The 23,582-nt window shown below is 49.0% G+C and overlaps 1 protein-coding gene across 1 annotated transcript in view; it reads left to right on the top strand.

Moving 5' to 3' along the window:
* Positions 1–23,582, top strand: part of SUCLG2 (succinate-CoA ligase GDP-forming subunit beta) — a 475,764-nt gene that overhangs the window by 244,367 nt on the left and 207,815 nt on the right. Inside the window, exon 6 of the mRNA XM_063940931.1 lies at positions 14,523–14,612. Coding sequence (XP_063797001.1) covers positions 14,523–14,612 — 90 coding nt within the window. The remainder of the gene's footprint in view (positions 1–14,522; positions 14,613–23,582) is intronic.

Raw genomic sequence — 23,582 nt, 5'->3', positions numbered from 1 at the left:
GCCATTTTCCCTCACAGAAAGGCTGGAGGGAAGGCTCCCAGGCTCTCCCCTGCACTGCACTACAGAAACAGGGTTAAAACAGAGAGGGGGGGCACTAATTTGGCGTTAGAAATATATAATAAAGATGCTATAAGGGAAAACACTTATATAAGGTTGTCCCTATATAATTATAGCGTTTTTGGTGTGTGCTGGCAAACTCTCCCTCTGTCTCTCCAAAGGGCTAGTGGGTCCTGTCCTCTATCAGAGCATTCCCTGTGTGTGTGCTGTGTGTCGGTACGTGTGTGTCGACATGTATGAGGACGATGTTGGTGAGGAGGCGGAGCAATTGCCTGTAATGGTGATGTCACTCTCTAGGGAGTCGACACCGGAATGGATGGCTTATTTAGGGAATTACGTGATAATGTCAACACGCTGCAAGGTCGGTTGACGACATGAGACGGCCGACAAACAATTAGTACCGGTCCAGACGTCTCAAAAACACCGTCAGGGGTTTTAAAACGCCCGTTTACTTTAGTCGGTCGACACAGACACAGACAGGGACACTGAATCCAGTGTCGACGGTGAATAAACAAACGTATTCCTTATTAGGGCCACACGTTAAAGGCAATGAAGGAGGTGTTACATATTTCTGATACTACAAGTACCACAAAAGAGGGTATTATGTGGGATGTGAAAAAACTACCGTAGTTTTTCCTGAATCAGATAAATTAAATAAAGTGTGTGATGATGCGTGGGTTCCCCCCGATAGAAAATTAGGGGCGGTATACCCTTTCCCGCCAGAAGTTAGGGCGCGTTGGGAAACACCCCTTAGGGTGGCTAAGGCGCTCACACGCTTATCAAAGCAAGTGGCGGTACCGTCTATAGATAGGGCCGTCCTCAAGGACCAGCTGACAGGAGGCTGGAAAATATCATAAAAAGTATATACACACATACTGGTGTTATACTGCGACCAGCGATCGCCTCAGCCTGGATGTGCAGAGCTGGGGTGGCTTGGTCGGATTCCCTGACTAAAAATATTGATACCCTTGACAGGGACAGTATTTTATTGACTATAGAGCATTTAAAGGATGCATTTCTATATATGCGAGATGCACAGAGGGATATTTGCACTCTGGCATCAAGAGTAAATGCGATGTCCATATCTGCCAGAAGATGTTATGGACACGACAGTGGTCAGGTGATGCAGATTCCAAACGGCACAAAGGTGTATTGCCGTATAAAGGAAGAGGAGTTATTTGGGGTCGGTCCATCGGACCTGGTGGCCACGGCAACTGCTGGAAAATCCACCGTTTTTACCCTAAGTCACATCTCTGCAGAAAAAGACACCGTCTTTTCAGCCTCAGTCCTTTCGTCCCTATAAGATCATATCTGCCCAGGGATAGAGGAAAGGGAAGAAGACTGCAGCAGGCAGCCCATTCCCAGGAACAGAAGCGTTCCACCGCTTCTGACAAGTTCTCAGCATGGCGCTGAGACCGTACAGGACCCCTGGATCCTACAAGTAGTATCCCAGGGGTACAGATTGGAATGTCGAGACGTTTCCCCTTCGCAGGCTCCTGAAGTCTGCTTTACCAAGGTCTCCCTCCGACAAGGAGGCAGTATGGGAAAAAATTCACAAGCTGTATTCCCAGCAGGTGATAATTAAATTACCTCTCCTACTACAAGAAAAGGGGTATTATTCCACACTATATTGTGGTACTGAAGCCAGAAGGCTAGGTGAGACTTATTCTAAAAAATTTTTGAACACTTACAAAGGTTCAAATCAAGATGGAGTCACTCAGAGCAGTGATAACGAACCAGGAAGAAGGGGACTATATAGTGTCCCGGGACATCAGGGATGCTTACCTCTATGTCCCAAATTTGCCCTTCTCACTAAGGGTACCTCAGGTTCGTGGTGCAGAACTGTCACTATCAGTTTCAGACGCTGCCGTTTGGATTGTCCACGGCACCCCGGGTCTTTACCAAGGTAATGGCCGAAATGATGATTCTTCTTCGAAGAAAAGGCGTCTTAATTATCCCTTACTTGGACGATCTCCTGATAAGGGCATAGTCCAGGGAACAGTTGGAGGTCGGAGTAGCACTATCTCGGATACTGCTACAACAGCACGGGTGGATTCTAAATATTCCAAAATCGCAGCTGATCCCGACGACACGTCTGCTGTGCCTAGGGATGATTCTGGACACAGTCCAGAAAAAGGTGTTTCTCCCGGAAGAGAAAGCCAGGGAGTTATCCGAGCTAGTCAGGAACCTCCTAAAAACAGTGCATCATTGCACAAGGGTCCTGGTAAAAATGGTGGCTTCCTACGAAGCAATTCCATTCGGCAGATTTCACGCAAGAACTTTTCAGTGGGATCTGCTGGACAAATGGTCCGGATCGCATCTTCAGATGCATCAGCGGATAACCCTATATCCAAGGACAAGGGTGTCTCTCCTGTGGTGGTTATAGAGTGCTCATCTTCTAGAGGGCCGCAGATTCGGCATTCAGGATTGGATGCTGGTGACCACGGAGCCCAGCCCGAGAGGCTGGGGAGCAGTCACACAAGGAAAAAATTTCCAGGGAGTGTGATCAAGTCTGGAGACTTTTCTCCACATAAATATACTGGAGCTAAGGGTAAATTTATAATGCTCTAAGCTTAGCAAGACCTCTGCTTCAAGGTCAGCCGGTATTGATCCAGTGGGAAAAACATCACGGCAGTCGCCCACGTAAACAGACAGGGCGACACAAGAAGCAGGAGGGCAATGGCAAAAACTGCAAGGACTTTTCGCTGGGCGGAAAATCATGTGATAGCACTGTCAGCAGTGTTTCATCCCGGGAATGGAAACTGGGAAGCAGACTTCCTCAGCAGGCACGACCTCCACCCGGGAGAGTGGAAACTTCATCGGGAAGTTTTTTCCACATGATTGTAAACCGTTGGGAAATACCAAAGGTGGACATGATGGCGTCCCGTCTGAACAAAAAACGGGACAGGTATTGCGCCAGGTCAAGAGACCCTCAGGCAATAGCTGTGGACGTTCTGGTAACACCGTGGGTGTACCAGTCGGTGTATGTGTTCCCTCCTCTGCTTCTCATACCTAAGGTGCTGAGAATTATAAGACGTAGAGGAGTAAGAACTATACTCATGGCTCCGGATTGGCCAAGAAGGACTTGGTACCCGGAACTTCAAGAGATGCTTACAGAGGTCTTATGGCCTCTGCTGCTAAGAAGGGATTTGCTTCAGCAAGTACCATGTCTGTTCCAAGACTTACCGCAGCTGCGTTTGTCGGCATGGCGGTGGAACGCCGGATCCTAAGGGAAAAAGGCATTCCGGAAGAGGTCATTCCTACCCTGGTCAAAGCCAGAAAGGAGGTGACCGCACAACATTATCACCACATGTGGCGAAAATATGTTGCGTGGTGTGAGGCCAGGATGGCCCCACAAAGAAATTTCAACTCGGTCGTTTCCTGCATTTCCTGCAAACAGGAGTGTCTATGGGCCGCAAATTGGGGTCCATTAGGGTTCAAATTTCGGCCCTGTCGATTTTCTTCCAGAAAGAATTGGCTTCAGTTCCTGAAGTCCAGAAGTTTGTCAAGGGAGTATTGCATATACAACCCCCTTTTGTGCCTCCAGTGGCACTGTGGGATCTCAACGTAGTTCTGGGATTCCTCAAATCACATTGGTTTAAAACCAGTCAAATCTGTGGATTTGAAGCATCTCACATGAAAAGTGACCATGCTCTTGGCCCTGGCCTGGACCAGGCGAGTGTCAAATTGGTGTTTTTTTCTCAAAAAAGCCCATATCTGTTTGTCCATTCGGACAGGGCAGAGCTGCGGACTCGTCCCCAGTTCTCTCCCTAAGGTGGTGTCAGTGTTTCACCTGAACCAGCTTATTGTGGTGCCTTGCACCTACTAGGGACTTGGAGGACTCCAAGTTGCTAGATGTTGTCAGGGCCCTGAAAATATGTTCCAGGACGGCTGGAGTCAGGAAAACTGACTTGCTGTTATCCTGTATGCACCCAACAAACTGGGTGCTCTTGCTTCTAAGCAGACTATTGCTAGTTGGATGTGTAATACAATTCAGCTTGCACATTCTGTGGCAGGCCTGCCACAGCCAAAATATGTAAATGCCCATTCCACAAGGAAGGTGGGCTCATCTTGGGCGGCTGCCCGAGGGGTCTCGGCTTTACAACTTTGCCGAGCGGTTATTTAGTCAGGGGCAAACACGTTTGTAAAATCCTACAAATTTGATACCCTGGCTAAGGAGGACCTGGAGTTCTCTCATTCGGTGCTGCAGAGTCATCCGCACTCTCCCGCCCGTTTGGGAGCTTTAGTATTATCCCCATGGTCCTTTCAGGAACCCCAGCATCCACTAGGACGATAGAGAAAATAAGAATTTACTTACCGATAATTCTATTTCTCGGAGTCCGTAGTGGATGCTGGGCGCCCATCCCAAGTGCGGATTGTCTGCAATACTTGTACATAGTTACAAAAATCGGGTTATTATTGTTGTGAGCCATCTTTTCAGAGGCTCCGCTGTTATCATACTGTTAACTGGGTTCAGATCACAGGTTGTACAGTGTGATTGGTGTGGCTGGTATGAGTCTTACCCGGGATTCAAAATCCTTCCTTATTGTGTACGCTCGTCCGGGCACAGTACCTAACTGAGGCTTGGAGGAGGGTCATAGGGGGAGGAGCCAGTACACACCACCTGATCGTAAAGCTTTACTTTTTGTGCCCTGTCTCCTGCGGAGCCGCTATTCCCCATGGTCCTTTCAGGAACCCCAGCATCCACTACGGACTCCGAGAAATAGAATTATCGGTAAGTAAATTCTTATTTTCCTTCCCCTGCACCCTATCACACGCACACATTCCCTCCCCCCGCACCCTATCACACTCACACATTCCCTTCCCCTGCATCCTATCACACTCACATTCCCTCCCCCGCCACCCTATCACACTCACACATTCCCTCCCCCCGCACCCTATCACACTCACACATTCCGTCCCCCTGCACCCTATCACACTCACATTCCCGCCCCCTGCACCCTATCACACTCACACATTCCGTCCCCCTGCACCCTATCACACTCACATTCCCTCCCCCAGCACCCTTTCACACTCACACATTCCGTCCCCCTGCACCCTATCACACTCACATTCCCTCCCCCGGCACCCTATCACACTCACACATTCCCTCCCCCCGCACCCTATCACACTCACACATTCCCTTCCCCTGCATCCTATCACACTCACATTCCCTCCCCCGCCACCCTATCACACTCACACATTCCCTCCCCCCGCACCCTATCACACTCACACATTCCGTCCCCCTGCACCCTATCACACTCACATTCCCGCACCCTATCACACTCACACATTCCGTCCCCCTGCACCCTATCACACTCACATTCCCTCCCCCTGCACCCTATCACACTCACACATTCCGTCCCCCTGCACCCTATCACACTCACATTCCCTCCCCCGGCACCCTATCACACTCACACATTCCCTCCCCCCGCACCCTATCACACTCACACATTCCCTTCCCCTGCATCCTATCACACTCACATTCCCTCCCCCGCCACCCTATCACACTCACACATTCCCTCCCCCCGCACCCTATCACACTCACACATTTCCTTTCCCTGCACCCTATCACACTCACACATTCCCTCCCCCCGCACCCTATCACACTCACACATTCCCTTCCCCTGCATCCTATCACACTCACATTCCCTCCCCCGCCACCCTATCACACTCACACATTCCCTCCCCCCGCACCCTATCATACTCACACATTCCGTCCCCTTGCACCCTATCACACTCACATTCCCTCCCCCTGCACCCTATCACACTCACACATTCCGTCCCCCTGCACCCTATCACACTCACATTCCCTCCCCCGGCACCCTATCACACTCACACATTCCCTCCCCCCGCACCCTATCACACTCACACATTCCCTTCCCCTGCATCCTATCACACTCACATTCCCTCCCCCGCCACCCTATCACACTCACACATTTCCTCCCCCCGCACCCTATCACACTCACACATTTCCTTCCCCTGCACCCTATCACACTCACACATTCCCCCCCCCCCCGCACCCTATCACACTCACACATTACCTTCCCCTGCATCCTATCACACTCACTTTCCCTCCCACGCAACCCTATCACACTCACACATTCCCTCCCCCCGCACCCTATCACACTCACACATTCCGTCCCCCTGCACCATATCACACTCGCACATTCCCTCCCCCTGCACCCTATCACACTCACACATTCCGTCCCCCTGCATCCTATCACACTCACACATTCCCTTCCCCTGCACCCTAACACACTCACACATTCTGTCCCCTGCACCCTATCACATTCACACATTCCCGGAAACTCTATCACTCACACACATTCCCTCCCCCCACGGTCTGCTTACTATCACACTGACACACTCCGTCCCCCTGCGGCTTGCGCTCTATCACACTGACACACTGCCTCCCCCAGCACCCTATCACACTTACACATTCCGTCCCCCTGCACCCTATCACACTCACACATTCCCTCCCCCTGCACCCTATCACACTCACTTATTCCCTTCCCCTGCACCCTATCACACTCACACATTCCGTCCCCTGCCCCCTATCACACTCACACATTCCCTTCCCCTGCACCCTAACACACTCACACATTCTGTCCCCTGCACCCTATCACATTCACACATTCCCGGAAACTCTATCACTCACACACATTCCCTCCCCCCACGGTCTGCTTACTATCACACTGACACACTCCGTCCCCCTGCGGCTTGCGCTCTATCACACTGACACACTGCCTCCCCCAGCACCCTATCACACTTACACATTCCGTCCCCCTGCACCCTATCACACTCACACATTCCCTCCCCCTGCACCCTATCACACTCACTTATTCCCTTCCCCTGCACCCTATCACACTCACACATTCCGTCCCCTGCCCCCTATCACACTCACACATTCCCTTCCCCTGCACCCTATCACACTCACACATTCCGTCCCCTGCACCCTATCACACTCACACATTCCCTTCCCCTACATCCTATCACACTCACATACCCTCCCCCGCCACCCTATCACACTCACACATTCCCTCCTCCCGCACCCTATCACACTCACACATTCCCTTCCCCTGCACCCTATCATACTCACACATTCCCTCCCCCCGCACCCTATCACACTCACACATTCCCTTCCCCTGCATCCTATCACACTCACATTCCCTCCCCAGCCACCCTATCACACTCACACATTCCCTCCCCCCGCACCCTATCACACTCACACATTCCCGGAACCCTATCACACACACACATTCCCTCCCCCCACGGTCTGCTTACTATCACACTGACACATTCCGTCCCCCTGGGGCTTGCGCTCTATCACACTGACACACTCCCTCCCCCAGCACCCTATCACACTCACACATTCCGTCCCCCTGCACCCTATCACACTCACACATTCCCTCCCCCTGCACCCTATCACACTCACTTATTCCCTTCCCCTGCACCCTATCACACTCACACATTCCGTCCCCTGCCCACTATCACACTCACACATTCCCTTCCCCTGCACCCTATCACACTCACATTCCCTCCCCCGCCACCCTATCACACACACATTCCCTCCCCCCGCAGCCTATCACACTCACACATTCCCTTCCCCTGCACCCTATCACACTCACACATTCCGTCCCCTGCACCCTATCACACTCACACATTCCGTCCCCTGCCCACTATCACACTCACACATTCCCTTCCCCTGCACCCTATCACACTCACACATTCCGTCCCTTGCACCCTATAACACTCACACATTCCGTCCCCTGCACCCTATCACACTCACACATTCCCGGAACCCTATCACTCACACACATTCCCTCCCCCCATGGTTTTCTTACTATCACACTGACACACTCTGTCCCCCTGCGGCTTGCGCTCTATCACACTGACACACTCCCTCCCCCTGCGGCCTGCGCTTTATCACACTTACACAGTCCCTCCAACATGCGGCCTGCACGCTATCACACTTACATAGTCCCTCCAACATGTGGCCTGCACGCTATCACACTTACACAGTCCCTCCAACATGCGGCCTGCACGCTATCACACTGATGCACTCCCTCCGCCTGTGCCCTGCGCTCTATCACACCTACGCACTCCCTCCCCCGCGGCCTGTGCTCTATCACACTGACGATCTCCTTCCCCCCGCGGCCTGCACTCTATCACACTGACGCTCTCCCATCTCCCGTGGCCTGCGCTCTATCACACTGATGCACTCCCTTTGCCTGTGGCCTGCGCTCTATCACACCTATGCACTCTCTCCCCCCTGCAGCCTGTGCTCTATCACACTGACACACTCCCTCACCCTGCAGCCTGCACTCTATCTTACTGACACTCTCCCTCACCCTGCAGCCTGCGCTCTACCTCACTGACGCTCTCTCTCACCCTGCGCTCTATCACACTGACGCTCTCCCTCCCCCCTGCAGCCTGCGCTCTATCTTACTGACACACTTCCTCACCCTGCGCTCTATCTTACCGACACTCTTCCGAAGCCTGCGCTCTATCACACTGACGCTCTCCCTCCCGCTGCAGCCTGCGCTCAATCTCACTGACACACTTCCTCACCCTGTAGCCTGCGCTCTATCTTACTGACGATCTCCCTCACCCTGCAGCCTGCGCTCTATCTCACTGACGCTCTCCCTCACCCTGCACTCTATCTCACTGATGCTCTCCCTCACCCTGTAGCCTGCGCTCTATCTCATTGACGCTCTCCCTCACCCTGCGCTCTATCACACTGACGCTCTCCCTCACCCTGCAGCCTGCGCTCTATCTCACGGACGCTCTCCCTCACCCTGCGCTCTATCTCACTGACGCTCTCCCTCACCCTGCAGCCTGCGCTCTATCTCACGGACGCTCTCCCTCACCCTGCGCTCTATCTCACTGACGCTCTCCCTCACCCTGCGCTCTATCTCACTGACGCTCTCCCTCACCCTGCGCTCTATCTCACTGACGCTCTCCCTCACCCTGCGCTCTATCTCACTGACGCTCTCCCTCACCCTGCACTCTATCTCACTGATGCTCTCCCTCACCCTGCGCTCTATCACACTGACGCTCTCCCTCACCCTGCAGCCTGCGCTCTATCTCACTGATGCTCTCGCTCCCCCTGCGCTCTATCACACTGACGCTCTCCCTCACCTTGCAGCCTGCGCTCTATCTCACGGACACTCTCCCTCACCCTGCGCTCTATCTCACTGACGCTCTCCCTCACCCTGTAGCCTGCGCTCTATCTCACTGACGCTCTCCCTCACCCTGCACTCTATCTCACTGATGCTCTCCCTCACCCTGCGCTCTATCACACTGACGCTCTCCCTCACCCTGCAGCCTGCGCTCTATCTCACTGACGCTCTCGCTCCCCCTGCGCTCTATCTCACGGACACTCTCCCTCACCCTGCGCTCTATCTCACTGACGCTCTCCCTCACCCTGTAGCCTGCGCTCTATCTCACTGACGCTCTCCCTCACCCTGCACTCTATCTCACTGATGCTCTCCCTCACCCTGCGCTCTATCACACTGACGCTCTCCCTCACCCTGCAGCCTGCGCTCTATCTCACTGACGCTCTCGCTCCCCCTGCGCTCTATCTCACTGACATACTTCCTCACCCTCGTGCTATATTTTACCCTACTCCCTGCAGAAGTTCACAATCAAGACACACACACACACACACACACACACACACACACACACACACACACACACACACACACACACACTCTCTCTTACCTTACACACTACAGCAGAGTGCAGTCTTACAGGCTGGTCCGTCCCTGGATGATGTGCAACAGCTTCTCCTCTCCCCTCTCACAGCATGTGAGCAGCAGCCTGCCCTGAGTTCCGTGTAGCCCCGCCCCCGAGTCCCGTGTAGCTCCGCCCCCGAGTCATGTGTCCGGCTGTGACTGTTCCTGACCTGTATCCCCTGCGCTGCCAGCGGCCCTGCGGCTGCCAGAGCGGCTCCCAGAAGCGTGGGTATGGCTGGCTGCTGGCATCTACGCTGCTGGCAGGAGGGGGCGGCTCTTGCTGTAGCAGGGAATAAAATTCCCTGGCTGCAGCAAAGCAGATCCTGTGGGCCTATTTTGATGGGGGGCCTGGAGCTGCAGCTCCACCCGCCCCATTGTTAATCCGGCCCTGCTGGCGGCAATTCACAAGCTGTACTTCCAGCAGGTGAAATCAAGGTACCCCTCCTTCAACGAGGCCGGGGTTACTATTCCAAAATGTTGTGGTACCGAAACCAGACGGTTCGGTGAGACCCATTCTAAAATTGAAATCCTTGAACACTTATATACGAAGGTTCAAGTTCAAAATGGAATCGCTCAGGGCGATTATTGCAAGCCTGGAGAATTTCATGGTATCACTGGACATCAAGGATGCTTACCTGCATGTCCCTATTTACCCTCTTCACCAGGAGTACCTCAAAATTGTGGTACAGGATTGTCATTACCAATTCCAGACGTTGCCGTTGGTCTGTCCCCGGCACCGAGGGTATTTACCAAGGTAATGGCCGAAATAATTATCCCGTACTTGGACGATCTCCTTATAAAGGCGAGGTCCAGGGAGCAGTTGTTCGTCGGAGTAGCACTATCTCGGGAAGTGCTACAACAGCACGGCTGGATTCTGAATATTCCAAAGTCGCAGCTGGTTCCTACGACGCGTCTACTGTTCCTGGGTATGGTTCTGGACACAGAACAGGATAAAAAGGGTTTCTCCCGGAGGAGAAGTCCAAGGAGTGGTCGTCTTTAAACAGAGACCTCCTAATACAAATACAGGTGTCGGTGCATCAATGCACGCGAGCCCTGGGAAAGATAGTAGCTTCTTAAGAAGAAATTCCATTCGCCAGGTCCCCTGCAAGGATCTTCCAGTGGGATCTGTTGGACAAGTGGTCCGGGTCGCATCTTCAGATGCATCGGTGGATAACCCTGTCTCCAAGGGCCAGGGTGTCGCTGTTGTGGTGGCTGCAGAGTGCTCATCTTCTAGGGGGCCGCAGATTCGGCATACAGGACTGGGTCCTGGTGACCACGGATGCCAGCCTTCGAGGCTGGGGGGCAGTCACACAGGACAGAAACTTCCAAGGCCTATGGAAATGTCAGGAAACTTCCCTACACATAAATATTCTGGAACTAAGGGCCATTTACAATGCCCTAAGTCAGGCTAGACCCCTGCTTCAACACCGGCCGGTGCTGATCCAGTCAGACATCACGGCGATCGCTCATGTAAACCGACAGGGTGGCACAAGAAGCAGGATGGCGATGGCAGAAGCCACAAGGAGTCTCCGATGGGCGGAAAATCATGTGTTAGCACTGTCAGCAGTGTTCATTCCCGGTGTGGACAACTGAGAAGCAGACTTTCTCAGCAGACACGACCTCCACCCGGGAAAGTGGGGACTTCATCAAGAAGTCCTCCAAATGATTGTACACCGTTGGGAAAGGCCACAGGTGGACATGATGGCGTCCCGCCTCAACAAAAAGCTACAAAGATATTGCGCCAGGTCAAGGGACCCTCAGGCGATAGCTGTGGACGCTCTGGTAACACCGTGGGTGTACCAGTCGGTGTATGTGTTCCCTTCTCTGCCTCTCTTACCCAGGGTAATGAGAATAATAAGAAGGAGAGGAGTAAGAACTATACTCATTGTTCCGGATTGGCCAAGAAGAGCTTGGTACCCAGAACTCCAAGAAATGATCTCAGAGGACCCATGGCCTCTGCCGCTCAGACAGGACCTGCTGCAGCAGGGGGCCTGTCTGTTCCAAGACGTACCGCGGCTGCGTTTGACGGCATGGCGGTTGAACGCCGGATCCTGAAGGAAAAGGGCATTCCGGAGGAAGTTATCCCTACGCTAATTAAAGCTAGGAAAGAAGTGAACGCAAACCATTATCACCGCATATGGCGGAAATATGTTGCGTGCTGTGAGGCCAGGAAGGCCCCAAAGGAGGAATTTCAGCTAGGTCGATTTCTGCACTTCCTACAGTCAGAGGTGACTATGGGCCTAAAATTGGGTTCCATTAAGGTCCAGATTTCGGCTCTATCGATTTTCTTCCAAAATAGAACTGGCTTCACTGCCTGAAGTTCAGACTTTTGTTAAGGGAGTGCTGCATAGTCAGCCCCCGTTTGTGCCTCCAGTGGCACCGTGGGATCTCAACGTGGTGTTGGATTTCCTGAAGTCGCATTGGGTTGAGCCACTTAAATCCGTGGAGCTACAATACCTCACGTGGAAAGTGGTCATGCTGTGGGCCTTGGCGTCGGCCAGGCGTGTATCAGAATTGGCGGCTTTGTCATGCAAAAGCCCTTATCTGATTTTTTATATGGATAAGGAGGAATTGAGGACTCGTTCCCAATTCCTTCCTAAGGTGGTATCAGTTCTTCATGTGAACCAACCTATTGTGGTGCCTGCGGCTACTTGGGACTTGGAGGATTCCAAGTTACTGGACGTAGTCAGGGCCCTGAAAAGTATATGTTTCCAGGACGGCTGGAGTCGGGAAAACTGACTCGCTATTTATCCTGTATGCACCCAACAAGCTGGGTGATCCTGCTTCTAAGCAGACTATTGCTCGCTGGATCTGTAGCACGATTCAACTTGCACATTCTGCGGCTGGACTGCCGCACCCTAAATCTGTAAAAGCCCATTCCAAGAGGAAAGTGGGCTCTTCAGGGGCGGCTGTCCGAGGGGTCTCGGCTTTACAAATTTGCCGAGCTGTTACTTGGTCGGGTTCAAACATTTTTGCAAGAGTCTACAAGTTTGATACCCTGGCTGAGGAGGACCTAGAGTTTGCTCATTCGGTGCTGCAGAGTCATCCGCACTCTCCCGCCCGTTTGGGAGCTTTGGTATAATCCCCATGGTCATTACGGAGTCCCAGCATCCACTTAGGACGTCAGAGAAAATAAGATTTTACTCACCGGTAAATCTATTTCTCGTAGTCCGTAGTGGATGCTGGGCGCCCATCCCAAGTGCGGATTGTCTGCAATACTTGTTTATAGTTATTGCCTAACTAAATGGTTATTGTTGAGCCATCTGTTGAGAGGCTCAGTTATGTTTCATACTGTTAACTCGGTATAGTATCACGAGTTATACGGTGTGATTGGTGTGGCTGGTATGAGTCTTACCCGGGATTCAAAATCCTTCCTTCTTGTGTCAGCTCTTCCGGGCACAGTGTCCTAACTGAGGTCTGGAGGAGGGTCATAGTGGGAGGAGCCAGTGCACACCAGGTAGTCCTAAAGCTTTCTTTAGTTGTGCCCAGTCTCCTGCGGAGCCGCTATTCCCCATGGTCCTTACGGAGTCCCAGCATCCACTACGGACTACGAGAAATAGATTTACCGGTGAGTAAAATCTTATTTTATATTCCACCTACATATTACGCAGCGCTTACCGGAGAATATTGAATCATTCACATCAGTCGCTGCCCCATGGGAGTTTACAGTCAAAGGGGCACATGTATCAAACCTTGGAGAAAGATAAGCTGTCCAAAGCAGTCACTCTTCTGTCATTTATCTAGCGCCGTCTATGGAATGCTAGTTAGGAGCTGATTGGTTGCTTTAGACAACTACTGCAGTTTATCTCTCTCCAAGGCTTGGTACATCTCCCCTTGGATATCTAAAACAAAGCTGGATCCATGTTTGTGAGAAGTCAGTTAACCAACCATCATGTTTGTTGACTGTGGGAGGAAACATGGAGTCAACAAAGGAACTGTACATGGATAGGGCCCTGGTTGTAATTGAAGTCATAACCCCACCACTGTACAGCAGCAATGCTAACTACTATGCAACCATGCTGCCTAAGTAAATAGATCACCCCATTCTAAACTACTGTATTTTTACAGTTCTGCTACCTGAGTATATTATTATGATTATGTATACATGTCCTGCTTTCCTTGATACTTCTCCCGTTCTGTCTCTTATCAGCGCCGTATCAGCCACTCTCGTAAGTGCTGCGGATGTGCCCCCACCAGTTGGCATATAAAGCTTTCCATTGGCCACAGGTCTACAGTACATCTGTTTCCGCTGGTTGTACTGAAACACAAGCTTGTTTCGATTGGAGCAGATCATGGCGGTTTTCATTTCCATTCAGTCATATAGGTTTCCCCTTATCACAGGTCTTTCTTTGAATAAAATGTAACAACCATTGTAATGTCATCACAGACCTCCCCCCAAAGCATATTCTGTAATAACATGTCTGGATCATGGCGTGAACAGTGATAGAGTCTGTATCCTGTCATAGTAATTAGCTACTTCATATTCGTCTAAGCCAGCTGATTAGAAGTATAGAGTGGTGTCAGGCTGCCTTGTCACCGTGCCACTGTCTTGTTGTGTAATGACTTCAGTCAAACCACGGTGACTTCATTATAATTTAGCCTCTGGGCGCCTGTATTCCCTCTCAGTGCTGCAACGCACAATCATGTCACTCTGTATGACTTCAGTAGTTTTCTCCCTTTACATTATTATTTCTTTTCTTTTTTTTGTCTTTATTTTAAAAGGAAGAAATAGATATATTTGAGGGGATGAAGGACAGCCAGGCATTACGGATGGCGGACAATTTAGGATTCAAAGGACCTCTGCAGCAACAGGTAATTGCTGGGTACAGTATTTTATATGTATGTGTTCCCTGATGGGCTGCTTAATGAGATTTATTCCTTTTGTGTCATGGACATATTTCAGCCTGATCAGAGGCTTTGTGTGATTTTAAACTAAACTGGTCAGATATTTGCTGCATTTGTGTCCACCACTGTCTGTCAGCCATGTTCAAGTGTATACAGTCAGTCAGGGCTGCTGCACCGTCAGCCATTAAGTGTGTACAGTCAGTCAGGGTTGCTGCACTGTCAGCCATTAAGTGTATACAGACAGTCAGGGCTGCTGCACCGTCAGCCATTTAGTGTATACAGTCAGTCAGGGTTGCTGCACAGTCAGCCATTAAGTGTATACAGTCAGTCAGGGTTGCTGCACCGTCGGCCATTAAGTGTATACAGTCAGTCAGGGTTGCTGCACAGTCAGCCATTAAGTGTATACAGACAGTCAGGGCTGAATTAGGGGCCACATGGGGCCTGGGCTGAAAATAATCATGGGCCTATTATGAGAAGCTGAGAAGATGTGGTCAGTGCTCGAAAAGGGGCGTGCGGTCGGGATGCGTCACTATTGGGGATGGTGCAGCCCCCTCAGTATCACTAATGGGGGCATGCCTCAGCCGCCGGCGTCATCAATGGGGGAGTGCCCAACACTTACAAAGGTGTTAGACTTCCCCCAAGTTCTCCTTTTTATGTGAATAGATGCCATGAACAAACCCTGACATAATTTCAAATGATAGGAGAGTGACCACTGCCAAGCCGGTGCTGTCACCTGACACAAAGTGACCAGAAATATTGACAGTCATTCTGTTGCACACATTGCTGGAGGGTGCCTCTTATAATTTGTTATTACACTCCACTACATTTATGCTGTCACCTTATTGTCCAACCTGGCTCATTGCCGTCTGCTGCTCATGTTATGTCGTGATATTTAGAATTTTGACATGGACATTATGCCAACATGTAAAAAATGTCTACATTGCGTGATTGTCGACATATCAGTGTAACTTTTTCAGCGGATTTGGGCCCAAACCCTACCATAACCGCAGCCTAACACTAAAATGGACTGTTGACATTCACAGTGTCAGCATTATGACAATGTGACATTTTGTTCATGTCAACATTCTGGTGTTGACAAAATCTTAGGACTACATACAACCGTGAAGGCTCATGCTGCCAGACACGCTGCTACTTCTATCATACTCTGCACTGATGTCAAGTGGCTCACAAGGGCCTTTGGGGTCTATGTACTAAGCCTTGGAGTGAGATAAAGGGGGAGATGTACTGAGACTTGGAGAGAGATAAAGTGGAGAGAGATAAAGTACCAGCCACTTAGCTCCTAACTGCCATGTTACAGGGTGTTTGAAAAATAACAGGAGCTGATTGGTTGGTAGTTTATCTCTCTCCCCTTTATCACTCTCCAAGTCTTAATACATATGCCCCATAGTACCAGCCAATCAGCTCCTAACTGCCATGTTACAGGCTGTGCTTGCAAAATGACAGGAGCTGGTTAGTAGGTACTTTATCTCTCTCAACCTTATCTCTCTCCAAGGCTTATTACATAGACCCCTTGGTGGCTCATAGTAACTGCAGGTAGAACCAGTGGCGTAACTCCCAGAGGAGGCAGTGGAAGCACTGTCCTCTGGGCTAGAGCTGTCAGGGGGGCACCAAGGAGGAAGGACTGAGGGGGCTGCTGAACTAGGACAGACCTCTCCACTCATTTCATAGTGATTTGCTACAGTCAGTGCTGAGTGCTGTCCGTGCTCACAAGCCCCCTTGGTGTGTGTGTGAGAAGCAGCTGAATGGGACACATCAAAGTGTGTTTATAGTGAGCTACCGCTCTGCTGTTGTGACTATTATAACAAAAGAAAGGAGAGCAAGTTGTAAGTAAGGAAGTGCACTAACTGTTAAAATAAAATATTTAGGTCTCTATTTCTTATCATTTGCAGCCAGCATCTGAAAATAAAGATTCCTCATCACTGCAGTTAGCGTAAATAAGGAATCTTTATTCTCCCCTGTGTATTATTGATGAGTTGCAGAGACAGGGGCTTTAATAGGAGCCAATCTCTGGGACCACTGAGAAGTAATGTGATCACTTTGTAATCACATCACTTCCTTCTTTGCCCTCTAAACTGTGCTACTGCGCATGTGCCAACAGATATCAGCACATGTGCAGCAGGCTGAAGCCACTGGGGGGGGGGGGGAGGGCTTGGGGTTTCCACCTTCTATTTTGCCTGCAGGTGCCTAGTATGAACTTACACCCCTGGGTCGAACATTAATAAAATATATTTTAATGTTTAGCAGAGTTTAATATAAATCTATATTTTTTTTAAATCGCACCCCCTCCCCAAAAAAACACCCTCCAACCCAATCTATTGGGAGGCCCAACATAGGTCTAGTGATTTTGCTGAGGCATAGGAGGTTTGTATGATGTCCCTATAAAGACTTGACATGCTGAAACCAGCTGGGCATACAGGTTATGGGTCAAATAAAGTGTTCTATTAATTAAAACTCAAACACAGATATGCAGATGTGTCCTCCTACATCTATCCTCAGTACGCCACACTGTGGAAGATGCCAGGTTTGGGTGAACCACCAGGTCCCGTGCAACTCTGCTAGCATCAGGCGTCTTTTTTTTTATTGCTGAAAATGTGTCATTGGAGGGTATCCAATTACCCACATTCACTGAGTGAGGATGAAGTCCGTGAGCATCTAAGTAAAATTAAGATTAATAAATTGCTGTGGCCTGATGGACTACACCAAGGGTTCTAATGGATCTAAGCTCAGAATTAGCAAGGCCCTTATGCTTCATTTTCAAAGATTCAATCAAATCAGGCTCTGTACTGAGGGACTGGCGAATAGCATATGTAGTACCTTTATTTAATAAGGGAAGTAAGACTCATCCTGGGAATTATAGACCGGTAAGTCTGACATCTATAGTGGGGAAAATATTGGTGGGTACAGTATATTAATGGATAACATTCAGGAGTACTTGGGGTGCTACAAGATCATTAGTAAGAACCAACATGGGTTTGTGAGGGATAGGTCATGTCAAACTAATTTAATATGCTTCTATGAAGAAGAGAGTGAGAACTTAGACATGGATAACGCCGTGGATGTGGTCTTTTTAGATTTTGCTAAAGCCTTTGACACAGTTCCTCATATGAGGCTGATTTATAAATTAAGAGAGCTTGGCCTAGGAAGCAACATTTGTACTTGGGTCGCAAATTGGTTGGAAAATAGGTAACAGAGGGGCAGATGTATTAAGCCTGGAGAAGTGATAAAGCAGTGATAAGTGGAAGGTGATAACGAACCAGCCAATCAGCTCCAATATGTAAACTTACACATTGGAGCTGATTGGCTGGTGCATTATCACCTTGCACGTATCACTGATTTATCACTGCTTTATCACTTCTCCAGGCTTAATACATCTGCCCCTTGTGTTGTGGTCAATAGAACATTTTCAAGCTGGGCTAAGGTATTAAGTGGTGTGCCTCAAGGGTCTGTACTAGGGTCACTTCTGTTTAACACTTCTGTGTAACATAAGTTACATAGGAGACGGTCTTGAGAGCGAAGTGTCCATTTTTGCAGACGACACTAAACTGTGTAAGATAAATCAGATCAGGATGCAGACTCTCTACAGAAAGATTTAATGAAACTGGAGGTTTGGGCAGCTAAGTGGATTATGAGGTTTAATATTGAGAAATGTAAAGTTATGCATTTTGGTACTAAAAACAAACATGCAGTCTAAATTAAATGGGGAAAATCTAGGAAAATCAGTAATGGAAAAATAATAATTTACTCACCGGTAATTCTATTTCTCGTAGTCCGTAGTGGATGCTGGGAACTCCGTAAGGACCATGGGGAATAGCGGGCTCCGCAGGAGACTGGGCACTCTAAAAGAAAGATTAGGTACTATCTGGTGTGCACTGGCTCCACCCTCTATGCCCCTCCTCCAGACCTCAGTTAGGGAAACTGTGCCCGGAACAGCTGACACAATAAGGAAAGGATTTGGAATCCTGGGTAAGACTCATACCAGCCACACCAATCACACCGTACAACTCGTGATACTATACCCAGTTAACAGTATGAATAACAACTGAGCCTCACGAAAAGATGGCTCATAAAAATAACCCTTTAGTTAGGCAATAACTATATACAAGTATTGCAGACAATCCGCACTTGGGATGGGCGCCCAGCATCCACTACGGACTACGAGAAATAGAATTACCGGTGAGTAAATTCTTATTTTCTCTGACGTCCTAGTGGATGCTGGGAACTCCGTAAGGACCATGGGGATTATACCAAAGCTCCCAAACGGGCGGGAGAGTGCGGATGACTCTGCAGCACCGAATGAGCAAACTCAAGGTCCTCCTCAGCCAGGGTATCAAACTTGTAGAATTTTGCAAATGTGTTTGAACCCGACCAAGTAGCAGCTCGGCAAAGCTGTAAAGCCGAGACCCCTCGGGCAGCCGCCCAAGAAGAGCCCACCTTCCTCGTGGAATGGGCTTTTACTGATTTAAGATGCGGCAGTCCAGCCGCAGAAAGTGCAAGTTGAATCGTGCTATAGATCCAGCGAGCAATAGTCTGCTTTGAAGCAGGAGCACCCAGCTTGTTGGGTGCATACAGGATAAATAGCGAGTCAGTTTTCCTGACTCTAGCCATCCTGGAAACATAGATTTTCAGGGCCCTGACTACGTCCAGTAACTTGGAATCCTCCAAGTCCCGAGTAGCCGCAGGCACCACAATAGGTTGGTTCAAATGAAACGCTGATACCACCTTAGGAAGAAATTGGGAACGAGTCCTCAATTCTGCCCTATCCATATGAAAAATCAGATAAGGGCTTTTACATGACAAAGCCGCCAATTCTGATACACGCCTGGCCAAGGCCAACAGCATGACCACTTTTCGCGTGAAATATTTTTGCTCCACGGTTTTAAGTGGCTCAACCAATGCTACTTTAGGAAATCCAACACCACGTTGAGATCCCAAGGTGCCACTGGAGGCACAAAAGGGGGCTGAATATGCAGCACTCCTTTAACAAAAGTCTGAACTTTAATGGAACCCAATTTGAGGCCCATAGTCACCCCTGACTGTAGGAAGTGCAGAAATCGACCCAGCTGAAATTCCTCCGTTGGGGCCTTCCAGGCCTCACACCAAGCAACATATTTCCGCCATATGCGGTGATAATGTTTTGCGGTCACATCCTTCCTAGCTTTAATCAGCGTAGGAATGACTTCCTCCGGAATGCCCTTTTCCTTTAGGATCCGGTGTTCAACCGCCATGCCGTCAAACGCAGCCGCGGTAAGTCTTGGAACAGACAGGGCCCCTGCAGTAGCAGGTCCTGTCTGAGCGGCAGAGGCCAAGGGTCCTCTGAGATCATTTCTTGAAGTTCTGGGTACCAAGCTCTTCTTGGCCAATGACAATGCTAAATTCCTTTGTCGTGTAAACAACCCTTATGAAGCTAAGAACACTGTACGCTGTTTACTTAAGAAGTACCGTAATGGTACGCTATCTGCGTAGCGATCGCTCAGCCGTAGGCGAGACGCTCAAGCGTCACGTTCGCTCACGGCCCAGTGATCACAGGACACGTTATTGGTTATGTCTAGGGGAAAGATTCGCTGTAACGTAGCGTACGCTAGAGACCACGAGGAGGTCACCAGCGATGCAGACGCTCACAACACTATACCTTTATGTTAAACCTTATACCGATGAAATACACTGAATACCTTAATGTGAGTACAGGGTGTAAGTGCAACCTTGTGGAACCTGACTATCTACAAAGCTGCATGAGCGTCACCGACGCTCAAATGAACACTTATCACTATAGGAAATACACAGATACTGGTTTAGGTTTCCAAGGCCTATTAACTGTATTATGTCTAATATACTTGTAAAAGGGGATAACAGTACATATGATACACTACAATATAACAGAGACTTCCTAACCACAGAACTAAACAATAAATACAAAAAGACAATACTACACTGACCTAAATGCAATACGATACAATACTATAATACTATAAGGTATTTAAGAGAAAAAGAGGAGAGAGAGAGATAGAGAGAGAGAGAGAGAGAGAGATTTGGCTCGCAGAAAGACAATGATTATGGAGAGAACTTACGCACAAAGGGTATGATCGCCAGCGCCTCGATATCCAGCTCCCGATTATCAGCAGATAACCGTTGATGAGAGAGTGAGAGCTGGATGTGGTCGGCCTGCCTATTTATGCCCCACACACAATGCAATCTCCTGGTCCTACAATCCCATTGTCCATTGGCCGAAGGAATTCGGCCCTGCATCATAACAAAAGGTCATAGGGTGATTCATACAGGTGGGCTGTGACGATTTCCAACAGCTCAGGTGGGTGGGAAACTGGGTTTCCCGCCGCATACCTGAGTATGTGCAAATCATAGAAATGGACATAAACTTCTTATGTCCATAACTATTCGCACGAGCGATTAATACGCTCCAAACCAACACCGGAATATTGCTAATTAAATACTCTTCCGATGGGTACCAAACACTGCTGTATGATTCCTGTTAAACCCTTCGTACGATGCAAAGAGGGATTCCTCAGCTCTGGGACATTATACTTTAACCAAACTTACAGAAACTATCAAAGGGATCATGATCTATAAACTACATTAATTGTGAACATTTGTAACTAATGAGTCGCACGCTACGATCACATAAACTCTACCGTAAATGCGCATACTGCGCGTGCGAGTGCACGCTATTGCGGGTATGCGCTTCCACGGGAGAGCGTACGCATGCGCAGCACGGACCAGTGTGCGGTGCAAATATGGCAACGTGCATTGAGACATTTTTCTGACTTTGACAGTCCACCCTTTGGCAGTCAATAATAACTGCCACAAAACATTTAAGGAGAAAAATGTAAGTCAGGGGTTAATTGATTTCCATGGTTGGGTAGGGGAGGAGAGAGGAGAAGGTGTGAAGAGGGTATGACCTAGTGAGAAAGCAGGAGCATGTGTGTATGAGTCCATGTTTGGAGGGTCATGTATCATCGTGCCGTACGTGTGGTAGATCAAGCTTCGAGGTATTGCGAAGTATACATTTGAATTCCTTCTTATCCTGTGGTACAGGTCTGTGGATGGGCTGTCAAACTTTACCGAGCTCATTTCGGCTGTAGTTGTAACAAAATGGGGATGCACATTTTAGTTGATGATACATGAATGGGGGAGGTATGTGGTTGCTGATATCTGTGCCTGAATTCCCTATCGTCTATGTGTGTCATTACCTGAGGGTTGTAGAGATGAAGATAGAGAACACTTATGAAAAATGCAATGGTATTCTATGTCAGGGTAATGTACGTTCGTCGATTGAGGTCTTGATTGGTGTCGGTTGATCGGAGTCTTCTTCTTTGTGCTTTTGCTCATAAATCGTGAGTAAAGCAAACAACGTCCATGGATTTACAAAAAATGTTGGGCTAGCGTGGTTTTAAAGTTCCTAGGGAAACTGGGGTACCCATGGCATTGTCCATCAAAATCTTGTTTATCAGGTCGTCTGCTCTTCTTCTTTCCATCTTTCCGTTGTCGGCCCCTTGGCTCATCAAATCCTTCGTCTACGTGGGTCTTTGTACCTCGGAGGAAAACATAGAAATGGGTGAAAGGCGGACCGTATACTCATTACATCATTACGTCATGGTTTCTAGCATTGGGTCATAAATCAAATCCAGGTTAATTACAGTTTCCTCACTCCTTAAGCTCATCACTTTCGTACTTTGTTTGCACCTCATCAAAGCCTGCCCGCATCTAAATATCAATCCAATAGATATAACGACACCCAAAATACATAGGAGAAACTTTCCAACATCCATTATGACTCCTTGAGCCCAGTCTCCTAAACCGGAGAACCAATTTCGCGGGTTCAACCATGACACCCAACCAGTCAGCTCATTACCTACAGCAGCAAGGGTGAGATTGTGTTTTCGACGAAATTCCCACTTTAATTGCAGAATATCGTCCATCTTTTGGTCTATGACCTCTACCGGATCCTCGGTGCTATTTGTGATATACGTGCAACACTTTATGCCGTACTGTGTTGCCAATGTAACACAATATCCGCCTGTTACTGCTGTAAGGTAATTAAGAACCATCCTATGCTGAACTAGTTCTGTTTTATAAGCTTGAAGTTCTCTTCCAGTGTATCTAAACGTGTCATCATACATTTCAGTGATATTATCTAACAAATTGGCGAGTGCGGAAATGTATCTATAATTCATCACACCTCGAGCGGTGCGAGTGAAATCTAACGCTACCAGAACCTGAATCCCGGTGGATTCATGGATAAGATCAGAGGCCGGATGCTCTAACCTTTCTGACAGTTGTCTTTTAACAAGGTGCTCGTAGTGAGTGTGAGTATAAGGAGTTTGGGCACCACGGTGTATGTCCTTCATTTTGTCATGTGTAACAGTCATTACTTCAGGCAATACTTTTCCAATATAACACAATCCTTCAGAGTTTGGGGCAAGCCACTTGTACGCCTTTCTCCCGCATATGAAATATGCATCATCGGGGAGAACATAAGGGACGGAGAAGGACATGACCATGTTACAAACCTTCCAGGTGAAATCTCCTGACCCTAATTCTTCCATCTGTCTAATGCACGTATCAGTTTGTACGATATGTGCACAGTATCCTGGTGATACCTCTCCAACTTTAGTAATCCTATTTCCTAAGGTATATCGATACCGGAATGATTTTCCTCTACTGGCTATGTGGCGTACGAGCTCTGTATCTGTAGGCATTCTATCTGCTCTGTGTGAAAAGGTCATGGTAAGGTTGCTCCATGACACTTCCCAATTTCCCGGTTTTCTGGGATTGGAGATGTTAAAACATAAGAGGGACCTATCCACATGGTATTGGTGGAGCTTTAAACTAGGAGGGCTGGAGATGTTAAACCTCCGGTCCACCGGTCTCCCACCACTTAGCTCAAGTACCTCCCCTAACGTT

The sequence above is a fragment of the Pseudophryne corroboree genome, chromosome 9 (genome assembly GCF_028390025.1).
Source record: "Pseudophryne corroboree isolate aPseCor3 chromosome 9, aPseCor3.hap2, whole genome shotgun sequence".
NCBI classification, from domain to species: domain Eukaryota; kingdom Metazoa; phylum Chordata; class Amphibia; order Anura; family Myobatrachidae; genus Pseudophryne; species Pseudophryne corroboree.
Note: the sequence above shows the minus strand (reverse complement) of the source record. Positions and strands in the feature narration are given on the sequence as shown.